At 45.0% G+C, this 20,073-nt stretch overlaps 1 protein-coding gene across 1 annotated transcript; it reads right to left on the reverse strand.

The window, feature by feature from the left end:
- Positions 1-1,529: 1,529 nt before the first annotated feature.
- On the reverse strand, positions 1,530-19,169 carry slc2a11 (solute carrier family 2 member 11). Its single transcript, XM_033043029.1, has 13 exons — positions 19,080-19,169; positions 17,975-18,049; positions 14,325-14,456; positions 13,469-13,629; positions 12,964-13,088; positions 11,039-11,168; positions 8,235-8,383; positions 7,462-7,649; positions 6,590-6,700; positions 6,375-6,476; positions 4,164-4,239; positions 3,907-4,034; positions 1,530-2,567 (listed from the first exon to the last, which is right to left on the reverse strand). Exons 1-13 carry the CDS (start codon positions 19,167-19,169, stop codon positions 2,343-2,345), a joined length of 1,692 nt encoding a protein of 563 aa, XP_032898920.1. The 3' UTR covers positions 1,530-2,342.
- Between the last annotated feature and the right edge of the window lie 904 nt (positions 19,170-20,073).

Raw genomic sequence — 20,073 nt, forward strand, 5'->3', positions numbered from 1 at the left:
TAGGTGTTAAGTCTGAAGAAGGGTCGCGACCCGAAACGTCACCCATTCCTTCTCTCCAGAGATGCTGCCTGTCCCGCTGAGTTACTCCAGATTTTGTGTCCACCTTTGATTTAAACCAGCATCTGCAGTTGTTTCCTACACACATCTCCGGCAGTTACAGGGGAAACTACCTGGGGATGGTATGGTTTAGGTGGGAAGGAATGAATGAACCAATGAGTTGCAGACGGAACAGTCTCCGGGAAAGCAGAAAGGGGTGGAGATTGGAAGAGGTGACATGTTATGGGATCATATTGGAGGCTGGTAACTAAACCAGGATGCACTAGGGAAAATTTTGCAGTCATACCACGAATATAGGCAACTATTAAAAGGCAGTTATAAATGAAGAAAAGGAACTCACATAACTTGTGTTGGTTAAAAATGTAAATTTATTAACAGTTATTCTTTTCACAATAGATTAAAGTCATAGTTTGACATAATGTTGTACAATATTAACTAATAAACAGTAAACAATAAATATGGAACATAGATCAGAATGCACCAGGAGCCCAGTGATACAGCACTGTGATGCAGCCTAGCATTGATGGGAAAGTAGAAAGCCCACCTCCACTCAATACCCCATTCGAGTTGCTTTGAGGCGGAGAAGATCTCAAGAGAGATGACTGGCTCCTCAATACCAACTGCATCAATCTTTTATTTAATCAAATAAATAGACTTGAAAATGTCAGACAGGATTGGGAGCGCACTCCCATGACAAATAAATGGCTTAGGTTCCTGTCAAAATTAACCTGTTGAGCCTGGAGCTCAACAAGAAACATCATCAGAGTGCTCATACACTAACGTAAGTACTGAATTCTTTGGAAGGGCCTTCCTGAGTAGTGCCAATGTAAACTCAACATCTTAGGTTCATAAACGAGTTACGTTGAGTTGTCGATGTGTCACATGAACCTGCATGTGCTGCAACAACCACAACTGCTGTTGGTGAAGAGAGAGACCAAGAGGAACAGAAACAGAAGTATGCTGAATAATCTTTCTCAACCTGGAAATCTAAGTGGCATGGATGCTTTATAAGAGATTACATTGAATGAATGATAGAAGGGACATGGAAAAAGACATGTCCCAATTCTATTTATATATTATGAATAATGTATATTTTCTGAAAAAAGTTTTTGTCTACCTATAATTTATCGTAATTTCTCTATGTATCATTTATCTTCTCACTATTATGCCCGTGGTGGAGTGACATGAACACAGGTTGTTGCTGCAGTATGATTGGTAGGAATCATGTGCAGGCAGATAAGATTAGTTTAGCTCGGCATTATGTTTGGTGCAGACATTGTGGGCCGATAAATCTATTAATGTGCTGAACGTTTCTATGTTTTCACTCAGCAGGTCCGGCTGCATCTGTGAAAGGAATGGATAGGTGCCATTTTGGGTCGGGACCCTTCCTACTAGATGCTGCTAGACCCACTGAGTTACTCCTGCACTTTGTGTTTTACTCAAGATTCCAGCACCTGCAGTTCCTTGTGTCTCCTTAGTTACTTGCCAGGGCATGTCGGAAGAACGTCTACTAACAAATACCAAAGATGCTACTTTATGGAGAACTAAGTGAGCGCAACTGATCATGTGGTGGACAGAAAAAGAGATTCAAATACATTCTTAGAACATCCCTGAAGAGATTGGCACACTTCACTGGGAACAACAAGCATTTGTTCAGATTGCCCTGTTTGCCATAAGTGCTTAAAAAGCAGCGCTAGAGGAAGCTAGAATGGAGGAAACAAAGCAGAAAAGAGAGTCTTGAAAATCAAAAACCATATGCAACAGCATCTCTCCACATCTGTCCCTGTGTGGAAGCACCATTTGAACCCAGATTGGTCTAATCCACCATTTCCATACACATTGCAATATTATAGACAAATGTCTTATTCGTGAACAACAACAACTGGCCAGGGTATAAAATGCTTCTGCTCACTCTGAGACTGCAAAAGGCACTTTGGTTTTATGCCACGTTGATGTAGGCTTTTTGCGTTTCAAGTTGACAAGCCACATCAACAATTCAACTGAGAACACATGTGAATCAACCCAGCTAACAGCAAAAGGCATATGCAGTCAAGCTACTTAGAACCTTGATTTTTGGCCCAATCTGTTCAAATATATAACAAATCCAACATCCAGACCCTGTGTGCCTGGCCCTTATGCGATTCCAGTTGTAGAAAACGTTTTCACAATGACAATTGTCCGCTGATTGGCTGGAAATGCAGCCAACATAGAGTTCGGAGGTCAGAGCTGCATCTCACCCACCCGCTTCCAGCGGCTAATAAATCGCAGCTTTTGATGCCAACCTCTTACAATTTGGTAGCAATAACAAAGACCTCTGGAACGATCTGCGAGACCCTCCTGCGAATTGCTACCGAGCTACCTCCCATCCTCTTCCGGTTTATTTTCCGAAATTCTTCCGTGATTTGCAGAACGGTTTTCCCTTTAGTTTCCGGCAAAATAATGAAGACAAACACGGCAATGATCAAACAGTCACCCAGGAATATCAGGAAGCAGAACGGGCCCAATCCCTCCTGGAAAAGCAAGAGAGCACAGGCTGAGGAAAGGCCGTCGTCTATGAAGCATCACTCAAACAAACATGCAACAAATTTGCCCCTCTGATTGCTCTTCACTATTATACTAAGGTCATCAGTTACTGAAAACCAGCCCATAGGGATAAAGATTTTGCATACATCCAAGTTTCAACAAAGTTGGACAGAATAAATGGAATACGTCTTCTGGCTAAAGGATAAGTATTGGACAGCATACAAATACATGCAAAGTTGTTATGGAATTTGACTAAACAGACGCAGGGAGGATGAATGCCCTGGCTCAGGGATGGAAATCAGGGGGAGATGATCGTACGGGGGCTGGCCATGTAGGACTTCTTTGGAATTCTCTACCCAAAAGAACAGCGGAGACTCAATCAATGAGTATGTTCAAATGATTAGATTTATAAAAAAGTGAATGAATTGAGGGATATGGAGTCAGTGCAGGAACATGGTGTCAAAGAAAGCATTGTCATTAAAATAAGTAATTGAAAACATAGCAGGGGCATTATCAATGGTCCCTTACATAAGAAGAGAGGAATAGTATCTGAAGACTGGCAGGCATTTAGAGTGGTTCCTCTAATTAAGAGGTCACATCATTCAATTAGTTTAACAATGACAGGAGATATAATGAAATCTTTAACTCAAAAATGTTATGAAAAGTTAGAAACTGAAAAGGGATGCACATTTCTAAAAGGGAGGTTGTGCTTGTTCAACAGTAATCATTTGTTGACGAAGTAACGGGAAGAGCAGCTGGGCGTAACGGAGGAGACTTAATGCCAAGTGATGCAATCCGGGCGGCTTGCATAATAGTGTCTATGTATTACAAATTACCGGCAAAATTCATTCATTGTCTTACAGAGGATGGACTTTGAAGGCAGAGGGAATTGCCTCTGGGAGTTAGATGTGGCCCTGGTGGCTAAGGGGATCAGAGGGTATGGAGAGAAGGCAGGTACGGGATACTGAGTTGGATGATCAGCCATGATCATATTGAATGGCGGTGCAGGCTCGAAGGGCCGAATGGCCTACTCCTGCACCTAATTTCTATGTTTCTATGCATTGTTCTCCCAAGCAACCTCTCGGGGTCAGGGATGACTCCATCTCTGAGGTGGAACCAAAGCAGGTGGAAGGAACTAAGTAATTGAATGATAAAACAGGCTTGAAGGATTGTGTCTCGATAACCTTAGTTACCACTGGAACTATAGTCTCGATCCGAAATGTAACCTATCCATGATCTCCAAATGTGCTACTTGATTCAGAACATTGTGTCCTTACCAGAGTGAAAAGATTTCCTTTTCCAGGATTTATCTGTGTCCATACTTACCACAATAAATGGGAAGCTCATTCCCATGACGACGAGGCCCAGCCACTGGAAAGAGCCATTGATCATGAAGGCCACTGGCCGGTACGGCTGAGTAAAGATTTCGAAGGGAATGATTGCTGTCACACCCGCTGGAAAAGCAAAGAATCGCAGCATCAGTACGGACTGTCCAGGTGACTCGGCAATGCTGGCCATTCCACCTTCCACACCCTCCCTTCAATCCCCGCTCCTTGCCCCTGTCGTTTCCCTGAACAACTCACCAGGGCCAATGCCATAACTGAAAATATAGGCAAAGATGAGGAATATGCTGCAGTACGGCATCCAGGTGAACTGATGCTGCAACACAAGGGAAATCACTCATTAGCAATCGTCAAACAGCTACAGAACAGCAACAGGTCATTTGGCCCATCAAAACCATGCCCGCTTCCATCAGAGTCATACAGCATGGAAGCAAGCCCTTGGCCCAACTTGCCCACATTGACCAACATGCCCCATCTACACTAGTCTTACCTGCCCATGCTTGGCTCATAACCCTCTAAACCTATCCTATCCATGTACCTGTACCTGTCCAAATGTCTCTTAAACATTATGATAATACCTACCCTAACTACCTCCTCCAGCAGCTCGTTCCATGTATCCACGTATGCTGGCTCACCCTGCGAACACCATTACCACTCCAAATGGAAAGGCTTTCTACTCAGAAAATCAAATATATGCTCCTAATCAGTTCATGAGAGCAGTTTCCCTCTACCTACCCCATCTAACCCCGTTATACCTTGTACACCTCCAACAAATCACCTCTCAGCTTATTTAATCCAAGCTGAATAACCTACACCTTTTTATTCAAATCTTACAGCTGAACTCATTCATCCTTAAAATATTGTAGTAAATAATTTCTATACCTACTCTAGGGCCTTGAGACTCTTTCAAAAGGGTGAATCTGTAGCCTCTTGTGTGTCCATTGTGTGTCCACCCAGGTCCCACTGCTCAGACATGCCTTCGGTCTATATCATCTCTCCTTCCTTCCACCAAACATCATGTTTCTCCCTATTAAATTCCACCTGCTGCTGCTCTGCTCCCTCTGTCAGCTTCTCCGTATTTTTGTTGCTTATACTATCCTCCTCCTTTCTATGTGCTGGCTCCTCCACATATTTGGAACTTTTACCTTGCTCAATTATGTTGACGATATTAATATGTGTCAAAGAAGATCTGGGGAGCACCAGGTTTTACCAAATGCAGCTGCAAATAGCATCAAAGTAAGGAAGGAGAATAAAAAATAAACGTTGGCATAGCATTGGTCATAATACCTCAACCAGGCATGTTATGATGCCTGGCATGAAAACCCCTTTTACTGAATCCTGTATCCTGTCAGTGGAACGCATTGGTGCACAGATAGAACAACATGCACACGAGCCATGCAGTATTGTCCCATGTAACTAACTCACGTATTTCTGTTATTCAAAATATAAACCATTGGCACTGCCATTGTTCTTTTTCATCTATATTAAAGAAACTGGGGCTGCCAGCAACAATTTCAAAATATGTATAACATTAACCATGGCAATATTTTGTACTACAAAGAGGTCAGTCGTAGACTGCAGCAGAATATTAACTGGCTGGTGGAACGGGTACCTATACGGAAGATTACAATTAATGTGGGGAAATGTCAGTCATGCATTTTAGTGGGAAGAATGGGGAGAGGCAATTTAAAATAAACGATACTATTCTAACTGGGGTGTAAGAGCAGAGGGACCGGGAGAAATGTGTGCAAAAGTAATTGCAAGTAGCAGCGCAGGTTGAGCAAATATATACGCACACCACTCTGGGTTTTATCAATAGAGGCAGAACATCTAATAGCAAGGAACTCCTGCTGAACTTGCATAAAACACTGGTCCAGCTTCAAATAGAAGATTGTGTTCAATTCAATTCATACCACATTTTACAAAAATGTGACTGTTACAGAGAGTCCAGAAAAGGTTTATAAGAATATGTTGTGCATTGAGGGGTTACAGTTGCAAAGGTAGATTGGGGAACATGGTCTTGTTTGAAGAGAAGATTGAGGAGAGATAGATAGAAGTATATAAAACAACAAGGGTCTGGACAGAGTGGAGAGTGGGGGCTGTTCCTTTAGTGGTGAGGTCAAGGACCTGTTATCACGGGTATAAGCCAAAGGGAAAGAGAATTAAGGGTGACATGAGCACAAACCTTTTTTATGCAGCATGTGGTTTGAATCTGGAACCACTGCCAGAAGATGTGAGGAGACAGGTTTCATTATGGCCTTCAAGAGGGAAGTGGATAAAGACTGAATAAATAGTTCCAAGCTATGGAGGGTGGACGTGGGTAGAACTAGCTACTTGCCCCGATGGAGAACTGACATGGCCACGAAGGGCCAATTGGCCATTTCTGTGAGCGCTAACCATTCTAAATTCTCTGATTCCACGAATGGGAATTGCACACAGGGTAATACTCACCTGCAGGGGCAGAGTGACGCACAGCAAGGCTGCCCAGAGAGTCATTAGGCCATATCCTTTCCACAACAAGGCCTTTCGCCCATCTCGCTCAATGAACAGTCCCTGTGCAAAACAACAATAGGACTTCAGATGCTTCAGTGGAAGGGGAGCTGAGAGTGTGAAGCTGCCCCCAACACCACCCACTGTGGCCCCTATCTCCTGCCCACAGTACTTACACTGATCACTGATGTGAGCAGTAATGTGGCACCTGCCCCCACCACCACGTATGGTATTGTCCATTCAGGAATTCCGGCTTCCTGGAACACCTCAGAGGAATAGAAATAGATCTATGGGGCAGAAAGTCAATAAAGTCAAGATCCTCATTTCATCGAGACAACACACACTCAGTCACACTGACAACACACGCACAGTCACACATACAGTTCCATGAACTGTATATTCCCCTTACATTCGACCTCTCAAACTGCAATACTTCTCACTTGCTTGGATTAAACTCCATTTGCTATTTATCTACCCATTTCTGTGGTTGATCTATGTCTCCCTCTATACTTTGTCAGCCTTCCTCAATGTCCGCAACAAAAAAATTCACGTTAACTTACAAACCACAGAGGTCCCAGCACAGATGCTGGCAAAACTCAGCTGGTCACAGAGCTCCAGCCAGAATAATACTTTCCCACCACTACTGTCCATGTGTCTGTGCTTGTTCATAGGTGATAGGAACAAAATTAGGCCATTCGGTCCATCGAGTCTACTTCGTCATTTAATCATGGCTGTTCTATATTTCCCTCTCAATCCCATTCTTCTGCCTTGTCCTCGTAACCTTCGATAACTTTACTAATCTGTCGATTTCTGTTTTAAAATTAAATGAATGGCAATGAATTCCATCGATTCATCTGTGGCAAAGAAACTCCTCATCGTCTCCTTTCTAAAGGTATGTCCTGTTTGTGTGTTTCTGTTTGTGTGTGCTTGTGTGTGCCTCTCTGCCCGTGTGGATGTATGTATGTGTTTGTGTCCTCCCTCAGCCTGGCTCTTCATCCCCCGCATTAAATGAAGCACATGCCGATTGATAAATCGCTTCGCCGCTCACCGCATTGATGCCACACAGCTGCATTGCAACAGTCAGCATAATGTTGGTGATGAGTTGCCACCGCACCGAGCGATCCTGGAACAGCTCCCGGGCGGTCTTCAGTCGCTCGCCTTTTGTAGCAGCTTGTTCCGCCTCCATGTCCTGAACCTCCTCACAGAAATCTCCCTGACCCCATAGTCTTCTGAGCGCTGTGATGCAACACAACGATGGAGACACAAGTTTCATAAATCGGGACGGGGGGAAACTGAAAGCCGCAGCGGAAAAGTCCATACTGGGGAGCCTGAATAGTCCCGGCTACACAGTCCGTTTACTTCCACATCTCTATCCCCTGTTCTGTCCTCCCATCACTGGCCTCAACTCTGGACTATGTCTCATCTCTGATTCCTCCCAAACCTCTCTGCCTCTCTCCCACCCCCCTAAAACCTATCTTTGGTCATCTGCCCTAATATCTCGTTATGTGTCGAGAGTCATTTTTCAAATCTGATAATAGTCTTGTGAATGACCTGCTCTGGTTCCTCAATAGGGCGCGGGGATTGCCACAGAACCCGGAGGATGCAGCGCAGCCATTCGCGGGGGTTCTAAACAAAAAGTGCCTTGGTTCAGAGCGGACTGACCCTGTCTTAAGTTTCACTCTCTGGCCCTTGTGGATGTATTGAGGTCAGCCGGTGGTCGCAGGAACGAACCTGCTGCCATCGGGACAATTGATTATTTTGGCAGCAGCAACATGCAGAGCCCCAGTCCCAATAGAGAACAACCTCCCCGCCTCTACTCACCGTCCATACACAAGTCTTTATTCCCCTTGTCGATCAGCAAGTACCGGGGGCTCTCTGGGAACCAGGGCAGGAGGATGAGCTGGATGAGAGCAGGGATTCCGCTGAAGGCCAACAACAATGGCCAAGCTGTCTCTGTGCCCAAAATCTCCCTGTGGAAGGTCAAGTGCATGCAACAGACAAGAGATGTCAATGGCAGTAACCAACATGGACCAGAGTCATCCAATCAGTACTACTGGAAGACATAGTCATTGCAACATTAACTTTTATTGACAATGCACTTAACTATTTTTCATTTACATCTAAATTTAACAAATATCTAAAGCCAGTAAAGTAGAAAGTAACACTCTCCAAACAATTATTTTTTTTTAAACACACACATTGCTTTCAACTTATCTAATTTAGATTGTGGACAAGCTTTTCCCTTTGAGAATAGGGAAGATTCATACAAGAGGACATGACTTCAGAATTAAGGGACAGATGTTTAGGGGTAACATGAGGGGGAACATCTTTACTCAGAGAGTGGTAGCAGTGTGGAATGAGCTTCCAGTGGAAGTGGTGGAGGTAGGTTCGTTGGTATCATTTTAAAATAAATTGGATAGGCATATGGATGAGAAGGGAATGGAGGGTTATGGTATGAGTGCAGGCAGGTGGGACTAAGGGAAAATAATTGTTCGGCACGGACTTGTAGGGCCGAGATGGCCTGTTTCCGTGCTGTAATTGTTATATGGTTTGTTATATAGATGCAAGTTGAAGTACCGGCGAAACAGTCAGAGTATCGATTATAGAAGTTGGGAGGTCGTGTTGCAGTTCTTGGTTCTTGGTTTCTTGGTCCTCCAAAATATTCCAAATGGAATTTAAACTGGAGGTGGTGAAGGGAGGGCTTAAGCCAGAAAGGGTTATTGGGAAGAAAGAGTTACTTTAAATTTAGTTGCATCTGGTTGGGTAACTAAAGTTGGGTGGAGATTATGCCATGCTTTAATTGTGCGGGGGAAGAACGAATTGCTGTATACATCTGTCTTTGTAGCTGGGATCACAAATTGGATCGAATGCCCTCGTCTGCTCCTAATTGGTTTGGGTTTGTAGGTCTTGTAGTCTATGTCGAGCTGATCATTTAACATTTTGTAAAAACAGGTCAAACGGTGAGCTTCACGTCTGTCTTGGAGAGGATTCCACCCCAGACAATTCAGAAGTTTGGTGACACTCGCTTCTCTCTCATACGTGTTAGTAACAAATCGAGCTGCCTGTCTTTGGACACGTTCGATGGAAGAAATGTTTTTATTTGTGTATGGGTCCCATGCTGCAACTGCGTAGTCCAAATGAGGTCTAACGAGGGTGAGGTATAGCTTCTCCTTGACAGAAGTTGAACAATGATGAAAGTTGCACCTCAGAAAGTTTAGGACACCTGTTGCTTTCACCGTTGCATGATGAGTCTGACCATTCCAACGCAGATCATTCTGCATAAGTTGTATAAGACGTTGGTGAGTCCGCATTTAGAATATTATTTTCAGTTCTGGGCACATTGTTATAGGAAAGATATTGTCAAGCTTGAAAGGGTTAGATGTTGCCAGGACTAGAGGGTGTGAGCTACAGGACGTGGTTTGGTAGGCTGGTCTCTATTCCATGGAGCGCAGGAGGATGAGGGGAAATCTTATAGAGGTGTACAAAACCATGATTGGGTAGATGCACAGAGTCTTTTGCCCAGAGTAGTGGAATCGAGGACCAGAGGACATAGGTTCAAGGTGAAGGGGAAAAGATTTATTAGGAATCCGAGGGGTAAGCTTTTGCCACAAAGGCTGGTGGGTGCATGGAACAAGCTGCCAACAGGAGGTAGTTGAGGCAAGGACTATCCCATTGTTTAAGAAACAGTTAGACAGGTACATGGATTGGACAGGTTTAGAGGGATGTGATCCAAGCGCAGGCTGGTGGGACTAGTGTAACTGGGACATTGTTGGCGGTGTGGGTGAGTTGGGCCGAAGGGCCTGTTTCCACACTCTATGACTATGAGTGTAAACCCTTGTCCAGTTGTAATTCTCGTGTGTGTAAGTTACTCTCCAAACTTTAGATTCAAATAAACATGGGGGAGTCCCAGTTTGGCACGAACAGTTATGGAACAGTCAATGTCAGGTGAGGGTCTTATAGCCACAGAGGCGGTAGGGGGGGGGGGGGGGGGGGGGGGGGGCTCGTTGGTGATTCATGACATTGCGGAATTAGCACAGTCCTCTGAACCACAATCTACAACATTTCTTCCACAGCCTCTCCATCGATTTGTCCTCTTTAATGTAGACCGATAACGTCTACCTTTTGACCATTATTTAGATGTCTGTACTAACATTTCCTTCTTTAGATTGAGGTCAATGTTTTATTATTGTCCTCCCACGACGTCTCTCAGGGTAGAAACATAGAAAATGTGTACAGGAGGAGGCCATTTGGCCATTCGAGCCAGCACCGCCATTCAGTATGATAATGGCAAATCAGCAAAAAATCAGTACCCCGTTCCTGCTTTCTCCCTATATCCCTTGATTCCGTTGGCCCTAAGAGCTATATCGAAATCTCTCTTGAATACATCAAAGGATGCCACTTGCAGTTTGCACTATGTGGAGAATCTGCTCGCAAACATGAGACACCTTCAGGAGATCAAGGTAGCCATGGGCACTGTGTCTACATTCCATTTCACTCTCACATAAAACTGTGGCTCACTCTCTCCGGGACCCCAGTAGCTGTCTGTCAACCATGGGGTTGCCTTGGTACCAGACGAAAGATAAATGCTGATTGAGATTTGCAAGAACAAAAACTAAGAGGTTTACCTGAGTCCAATCACTTGTCCAAAGAATTTACCGAAAGCGACGAACATTGCTCGGGTCAGGGACACGAGGCCTCGCAGCTCCTTCGGCGCACTTTCCCCGAGGTACATACTGTGGACGTTGAGACCAATGCCTTCAAATAGCAGAAAACATGCGATGATCAAAGCAAAGTCCCTCGCTGCAGGGTCATCTCTATGAAGCATTCTAAAGCAATCATTCTGTGAGTGTTGTCTAGCCACATTTTGTTTACTTTACTAATTGAAATTCAACCTTGATATATAGAGATCACTGGAAGATCATACTGTAAGGCCATCAATTACACCCACTAATTGGGGACACCGCTCAATAATCCATCAGTAATCCACCCAGTACTACAGGCAATAATAACCCCCTACCTTTACAGGCACCGATTACATAGCCAACATCAAAAGCAATGATGAATAAACTCCGAACATTACAGACGTCGACTACACAGCCAATGTTACTTCCATTGGCAACACGGTGTCATCAGTAACATACTCAATGTATTCCATTGGGATACATTGTAACCCATTCTCGGAAGTACACCATTATGAAGACCACGAGTAACGCCGATACCACTGCTACCACCTGTAAAAACATGCAACATTACACCAAAGCTAATCCACAAACATTAAATCATCATTATTTCTCAGTACAAAGTTGCCTTCGGGAATCCATCGAACATAAAATCAATCGTTAACATATCCAATGTTACAACTACCCAATATCACAATCGTCAGTAATACACAAGTGATTACAGCTAATAACAACACGAACTGTATTACAGTTACTGGGGATTCAACCGACGTTACACAAGGAATAAATAATTTGGCATTGAAGGCATCAGTACCCCAAACACCATGAACACCTTCAGCGACACGCCCAACATTCCAGCCAACAGGAATACACCAAACGTTGCCGGCATCAGTAATACCTCAATATTACAGTTTCCGTGGCCATACTTAGCATTACCGTCATTAATACCATATCTGGTATTCCTGTCATTCGTCTTCACATCCAATATTACAGTTTCTAATAACATACACATCAGATCAGCCACGTGTAGAATTCGCATAATTATAGCCACAAATAACAACTGATGTAACAGAGATCAATAACACGCTGAGTATCACACACATCCGTAGTATACCCAACATTAAAGCCATCATTAATCAATCTATCCACCAATGCATCCATCAAGAGCACACCCGGTTTGTTTCCAATTGAAACGGGCCCAGCGTTGTCGCCTGGAATAACCAACAGTACTGACCCATGCAACGCCAGTTACCCACCAACGCGCCACACTTCAGAAACTCAATCTACATTTCAGCCAACATTGTAGCAATACCTGGCAATGCTATCATTAGTGACACATGTGACAACGCAGAAAACAAAACCCACACATTCAGCTCTCAGTAAAACTCACAACGTTCATTCCATGTGAGTAAACCAGTCAACATTAAAGTTATTAGTAAACCATACAATATTATATCACCCAACGTTTCAGCAATTGGGAATACTTTCAACAATGACATACACTCCATAAATGCAACATTAAACCTGCCCAAAGTACAACTCGCGGCATTAATGTGAACGCCACGGCCAGCGGCGCTTCAGCACCACGGACAGCTACATGTGAAACTATGTGGACAGGATCCAAAGTTTCCCAAACGCTCAGTTCCGATGGCGTTGGTTGGTGAAACACTGCTGGTTGAGGCTGGAGGCCAAACCCATCTTATAAATGAGTTCAAAGAAACGCTGGAGCTCCATAACGTTGCTGGTTTCTGCACCCAATAATTACTCGGGTTGAATGCACGAGCGTCTTTCACGTGTTCGCTAACCTCAGGATGAGAGGTGAGCTCAAAACCAACAAACCACATCTTGAACCAAGGCAGAAGGACAGGTACCTGCATTGATCCCGTACAGGAGCCGCCCCACCAGAATCATTTCAAACGACTGCACCCTCTTGCTGAACATCATGATAATTGCAGCTGTGATGGCCACAATGTTGTTGAAGAGCAAAGCGTTCTTCCTGGAACAGAAATGCATTGGTGCCACTAAATGGGGGCAAAGTCACGTGTTCATCTGCGGTTACTGGCGAGGATGGGATGACGTGCGTGCTTAGTCTACTGATAATGACCTGCCACGGAGGCTGCTGCAGTAAGAACTTCGTTGTTCTGTTTGGGACATATGACAATAAAGCACCCTTTACTCTTGAACTCATGCCATGTAGCACATTTGTAAATGCAAGATGCCCAATCCGTGCAGTTGTGGCCATTGGGGCACCTGGATTAAATCCCCGCCCCACTACCCTGCATCCCGGTGAGTGGCTCTGGGATAACAAATACCCTGGGTCAGGAAGACAACAACAATTAAATTATATGTACTCACTATTTTCAACCAAATCCTTACCTCCCATACTTGACAGAGAGATGGCCGGCGTTTAAGGCTCCAAGCAGTCCTCCGATTGGATAAATTGAGACGATTACATACCAGAGCAGTTTCACTGTGGTTCCGTCCACAGATTTGTCAAAGCGTTGGAACCACGTCTCAGCGATGAATTCCTTAATGAACTGCGTCACAATTGTAATTAAATAAAACAACCTTACATTAGCAATCTGGGCATAAAATAGCAAAGAAGACGCGCATTTCTAAAGCGCCTTTTTTTCACAACCTCAGGACCTCCCGATCACTTTCGAAGTTTAGCGGCTGCAGATCTGGGATTGTTTTTGTCCATCATTTAATCCCAACCCTGAAAGCCCTCAAGGTGCTGGTGAGCCGCCTTCTTCAACCCTGTGGAGGCAGAGAATCTGGTTCCCCTTCCCTCCTCTGTCTCTGTGCGGCGTCTCCTGGTAAAATATTAACACCAGGTTTCACCAGAGACACTTTTCCCTCACATCGCCCTGTCTGTGGTATTCTCGACCCCGTCTCGTCAACCGATTGGAACTTCGTTAATTGCCCAGAAGCGTTAACTGACCCGCTGAGTTACTCCAGCATTTTGTGTCTACTTAAGGTTGTGCAGGTTGGTCCAAGAACCTGATAGTTGTAGGAATGTAGCCATTCCCAAACCTGATGGTGTGGGACTTAAAGCTTCTGTATTCGATTACCCGCTTGGGCTGTTTTTTCTCTCTCCCTAGACTCAGTGTATGGGGGCGCTTTGTCTTAATCCACCGTCCCATTCAAATCCCTAACGCCGTCCATGTGGTTCTTAGTGAAATCCCGACGATATATTTAATCTGCTCATTGGCTACGAGCGGGAGCCACTTACCGCTGAAGGCGCATTGATAGACGACATGTTGAATCCATATTGGAAGCCACCCCCAATGCCGGTCACCAGGATCAGTGCGAGAAGCATTCGTCCCTGAAGCTGCAGTGTGAACAGAATGGATGAGAGAGAGCTCTGACACAGGTTCAACTCTGCTCACTGGCAAGGTCCAACAAAGTATCAGGCGCGGGGGGCAGGTAAAAGAGCTGCGGCCAACCTCGGGGCGGGTAGCTGAGAAACCGTATACTTCCGACCGAAAAAGGACGAAGTGTTTTCTATATACATCGATACGCATGTTTATGTTTATGCCTACCTTTAATTATCGTGTACGTATAACTTATACCAAGATACGTATTACTTATAATTCGAAGTATATCATTATAAGTGATTAATTATGTTAATTAATTATACTAATACAAGTAATATCATTTATTAATTCTAAGATAAGATTTTGCTTATCTGAGAATTATCGTTGTTATTATTTCTACCAATAGCAATTACAATGGGGTTTTTATTCCTTTGAATGATGATCTAAACGAGGGATTTGGAACGACTAAAGTCCAAGTAAACTGTTTTCTGATTTGGAGATTTCCGAAATTAAAACTAAATCCGGCTAAAAAAGTTTCGGCCCGAAACGTTGCCTATTTCCTTCGCTCCATAGATGCTGCTGCACCCGCTGAGTTTCTCCAGCTTTTTTGTGTACCTCCGGCTAATTCAGAGCCGCTCCTGATTTCACTCAAACATGGAAGATGCTTAGATTTCCGGGTAGCCGCTGAAATATACTGTAAAGCACTTTGGGAAGGCAGGTTCTGATGGGACCTGTTGAGTAAATGACAGGGACTTCAGGAGCGCTGATGTACAGAGAGGCTATGGATGCAAGTCCAAAACTCCCTGAAAGTGGCGACACAGGTGGATAGGGTAGTAAAAAAGGCATTTGGTTTACTTGCCTTTATGGGCCGAAGTACCGAATGTAAGGGTCGGGATGTCAAGTTGATTTTACAAAACATTAGATAGACCGCACTCGGTGTATTGTGTATCGTTCTGGTTGGTACGCTGGAGAAAAGACATGGTAACAATAGTGAGAGTGCAGAAGAGTTCGCGGGGCTGCTGTTTCCAACGGAGGGCTGTAGTTCTAAGGAGATTTGGATGATGTAGGTAACATAGAAAATAGGTGCAGGAGTAGGCCATTCGGCCCTTCGAGCCTGCACCGCCATTCAATATGATCATGGCTGATCATCCAACTCAGTTATATAGGTTTTTAAATTACAAATGGCATGGGTATGATATATAGTTATAATCTCTTTTCTCAGGGCAAGGGAGTCTAGACCTAGAGGGCATAGGTTTAAGCTGAGAGGGGAAGATTTAAAAGAGATTGATGGGTAAGTTCTTACTGCAGAGGATGGCGATTATCAGGGGGAAAAGCTGCCAGAGGAGGTCGGTGCAATTACAACGTTCAACGTACGTCCGGACAGGTTTAGACAGGATAGAGAATGCAGGCAAATAGGTTTAGCGTAGAAAGCCGGCACGAGGTGGTGTACTTTCCATTATATTATTGTGGGTACACAAAAATGCTGGAGAAACTCAGCGGGTGCAGCAGCATCTATGGAGCGAAACGTTGCCTATTTCCTTCGCTCCATAGATGCTGCTGCACCCGCTGAGTTTCTCCAGCATTTTTGTGTACCTTCGATTTTCCAGCATCCGCAGTTCCTTCTTAAACACATTATATTATTGGGCCCTGGTTTTTAAATCCCGTAAGTAGACATCCTCGTACAAAAGACACGTTTGTTTAGACCGAGGCTTGGAGCAAACTCATCCCGTTTCGTTAAGAACTTTTTTTCAGAATTCTTGAACCCCCGGAAGCCGAGGATGCTCTGGGAATGTTTACTCAACGTTGAATGTCTGGCCTCTGTTCCAGCATAAAGTGTGATATTTAACAGAACAACCCAACGCACATTTAGTTTATTCTGACATAATGATGGATCGGAAGAGCATTGTGAAAATAATCAGGTTTAAGGAGCTGGAAATCTGTAATATAAACAGAAAACGCTGGAAAAATCAGCTGCTTGGTCAGCATCTGTGGAGAGAGAATAACATATTCGTCGGGTATATTCAGATCAATTTTGCGCTTCGATTAGGTTCGAAATATACGACATTGTTCAGGAGATACAGTTTGGAAACAGGTCCTTCGGCCCACCGAGTCCATGCCAACCATTAATCGCCCGTTCACACTAGTTACATGTTATTCCTCTTTCGCATCCAGTCCCTACACACTCGGGGCATATTACAGAGGCCAATTCATCTACAAAGCAGCACGTCTTTGGGGTGTGGAAGGAAGCCGGAGCCCCCGGAGGAAACTCACGCGGGTCACAGGGAGAACGTGCGCACTCCACACAGACAGCAGCCGGAGGGCAGAATCGAACCCGGGTTTCTGGCGCTGTGAGGCAGCGACTCTACCAAATACGCCACTGTTACGCTCCACATTCAGCGCTGAGTGTCATCCAGCAGTTCCAACCCCCATCTCCAGTAATATTGCCATTCACTCAGCTCGCAACTGGAGTGCGAGACGATGGATTTTATTGAGCAAGTGCCAGTGGTTCTTTGGCTGACCGGTCCATGCGGCTACATGCTGGCGGCTGCATCGCCTGGGTAACCCGGACTTCCAGCGACCCCACATCCTGGGACGGGCACTGATTGCGGGCGTCAGGGCACCGGGGTTAAATCCTGGCGGCGGAGCTTGTTCCGAGAAAGCAGAGGGCTAACACGAGTTATTCGGCCACATTTTTTCAGCACCAAACTTCCTTAACAGGCGTCGCCGGGGCTCTTTATCTGCAAACGTTTGGTCCTCTCTGCGCTGTGTGTCTTGTTTGGCGATCAACAATTGACAGCAGCAGCCAGTGTCTGCGAGAGGGATCTCGGAAGTCCACATCAACCAAACCGTTGTGAGTCCGGCTGTTCCCCACTGCTGGCGCTGGTTTGTGTTCCGTACCTCTGATCGCCGGGATTTTGAATCTACCCGACACAGATGGGTCACCTGCCTTTTACAGTGAATCTCTCGGAGCGGCGATCATTGCCCCATGACAGCCCCGGTGAAGGTACGGCGCTGTGAACAGCCGATAAACCTCACTCACTCTGAACTCTCCCACCAAACACCCACAACCATTCCACTTCATCTTAAACTCCCCGCTCGCATGTCCTCGGATGGCAGCCAGGAAGAGTTAGATTGTCCGTAAAGAGTGAGCTCTCTCCACACTCACCTGTCAACCTCTCTCAGGGAAGATGCAGCACAGGTTAGACTGAGGAGACATAGGAGGGGTGTGGGAGTGGGGGGTGTGGGAGTGGAGTGGGGGGGGGGGGGGGGGGGGGGGGGGGGGGGGGGAAGGGAAGCTCCATCCCATCAAACTTCCTCTGGGTCGGTACACCACGGGTTAGATACTTAAGACAAATGCCACATTCGTAAGCACCAGGTATCTGGAGATCTCAGTGAAACCCTTCACGCCTCAGTGGCGGTGCTTTGCCGCTGGGAATGCCAGTATTACGCCAACCAGTGACTACCCACGCATACCCGGGCTAGCAGAGCCAAGAGATAGACGGATCCGCCCAGCGAAGGGCCGGAGTAACAGCAGTGAACGTGTTGTATCCCCGGACGCACATACCAGTTTCTTCAGCATGGTGGCCTTTGTAGATGCGCCCAGCGAGCTCGCCGTGATTCCCTCGGCTTTGACTGGGAGCTGGGGTTTTAAATAGGGAAAGGTGGCATGAAGCAATCAACCACTGTTGCTTTTTAACTCGAGTCTAATTTATTAACTATCTTTTGCCATCCGGAAAATACCAGTGGTGCGATTTCGCGGGCCATTAACCACCTCAACTTCGATTGTTTTTTTCAGCTGAATCTCTGCGTCATGAAAAATGGGGGTAAAAATTAAACTTTAAACCCGCGAGGGCTGTCAGCCCGGAACCGTCGCCCTTGCAGTGCACTCGCCCTGGGAACGATCCTGTCCAGCCCGTCCCTGGTCCCATCGCCTACCTCTCCACTGCAGAGCGGTGTAACTCGTTCACTGTTAACAGGAGCCTGACTTGGCGAGGCTGCATTTGTTATAGTCAGTAAACTACTTGCCACTCACCGCCCGTGTTCGCCTCCCCTGAACCTATGCAACATTCCGCGGCAGATGGGTTATGCTGAGAGTGCCGGCGCCCCTGTTAACGGGACGAACAAGACCAACATTTACAGGGAATATCCCATCACTCCAGGGCGTGATAATGACCGCGTATAAAGCTGGTTTCGTTTAGAGATGCAGCTCGGAAACAGGCCCTTCGGCCCAACTAACATACGTCGACTAGCGATCCCTGCAGATCTCAGATCTCCTCTATACCTTGTATCCCTTACCAGAAATCTATGCCCTCTAACGATGGACACCTCTCCTACGGAAAACAAGTTTCTAGGTTACATCTTAGTGAATCCTAAGGTGAGGTGATCTAAACGATACAAAGCGCTCCACCCATGTTCTAACCAATGGTTTACAAAAATGTGCCATAACATCTTATATTCTAAGTCCTGGCTAATGAAGGCAAGTATCTCATATGCTTTCTACACCATCTTATCCAATTACCTGTTGCCATCATGGATCTTTGGAATTAAAGTCCTACCATCCAGACTGTATATCCTATCCTAATTAGTTCCAAAATGCATAATCTTCTACTTATCAGGATTACATTTTATCTGCCATTGCATTGTCCACTTTACCAAAAGAACGGCATAACCTGTAGCCTAAGACTGTTGCCCTCACTATCAACAATATCTTTGACTTTTGTGACATCAGCAACCTTACCAATCATGCCTCCTGCATTCATATCCGTTGTTAGTGTATATTAAAAAATACAGTATGGGTTCCACACTGATCACTGTGGCACATCACTGATCACATGTTTCCAATCACAAAAACAAACCTCCACCATCACCATTACCATCACCCTCCTATTACCAAGTCAATGTGGGATTCAGTTTGCCAACTTGCTTCTAACTTTTTGGACCAGTTATCCATGTGAGACCTTGTCAAAAGCCTTACTGATACATGGAAAACCACACCAATATTACTGCTCACTAGAATATATTTTGTTATCTTTTTGAAAAAGTCAAAGTGTGTTGAAAAAAATCAAAACATTTGTGTGTTATTGCCTTTATGGGCCTGCTAAACTGCAACAAGTAAGAGTTTTTAAGAAGGAACTGCAGATGCTGGAAAATCGAAGGTACACAAAAATGCTGGAGATACTCAGCGGGTGCAGCAGCATCTATGGAGCGAAGGAAATAGGCAATGCAGGCAAATGGGAGTAACCTGGATGGGGCATTTTGGCTGGACTAGACAAGTTGGGCTGAAAGGTCTGTTTCCATGCACTATGATTATATTATCCATGACACTATGATTTTACTATAAGTTTGGTGTAAGTTGGATGTTATTGTGACATGGAGCAGGGCCTAGAAGATAGGTGGGGACTCTACACAATCACACAGAAGCAGACACCACACCGTAGATCCTGAGTGGTGGGCTGCTGATTCAAAAGATGGGTTTAAAAATAAATTAATTTTCCTACCGGAATTGCCACTACAGCATTTTCTTTCTTAACTTTATGTTTCAACTGGATTAGATAATGATTGTTAAGAAATTGCATTAATATGCTTGTCATGATGTTTAACCATTAGCTCTAGCATCCATCAGGAGTCTCCGTCATATTACAGCTGGTCGTGAGAAGGTTAGAA

This window comes from Amblyraja radiata, chromosome 25 (genome assembly GCF_010909765.2).
Source record: "Amblyraja radiata isolate CabotCenter1 chromosome 25, sAmbRad1.1.pri, whole genome shotgun sequence".
NCBI classification, from domain to species: Eukaryota; Metazoa; Chordata; class Chondrichthyes; order Rajiformes; family Rajidae; genus Amblyraja; species Amblyraja radiata.

Excerpts from the sequence above, each read along its gene's own strand:
- slc2a11 (XM_033043029.1), bottom strand. The coding sequence starts at position 19,169 with ATGAATGCAGGAGGCATGATTGGTAAGGTTGCTGATGTCACAAAAGTC. Across the intron at positions 11,169-12,963 it reads CCTGTACGGGATCAATGCAG|GCATTGGTCTCAACGTCCAC; the intron begins GTACCTGTCCTT and ends TGCTATTTGAAG. Across the intron at positions 4,240-6,374 it reads GCGTCACTCTGCCCCTGCAG|CATCAGTTCACCTGGATGCC; the intron begins GTGAGTATTACC and ends CTTGTGTTGCAG.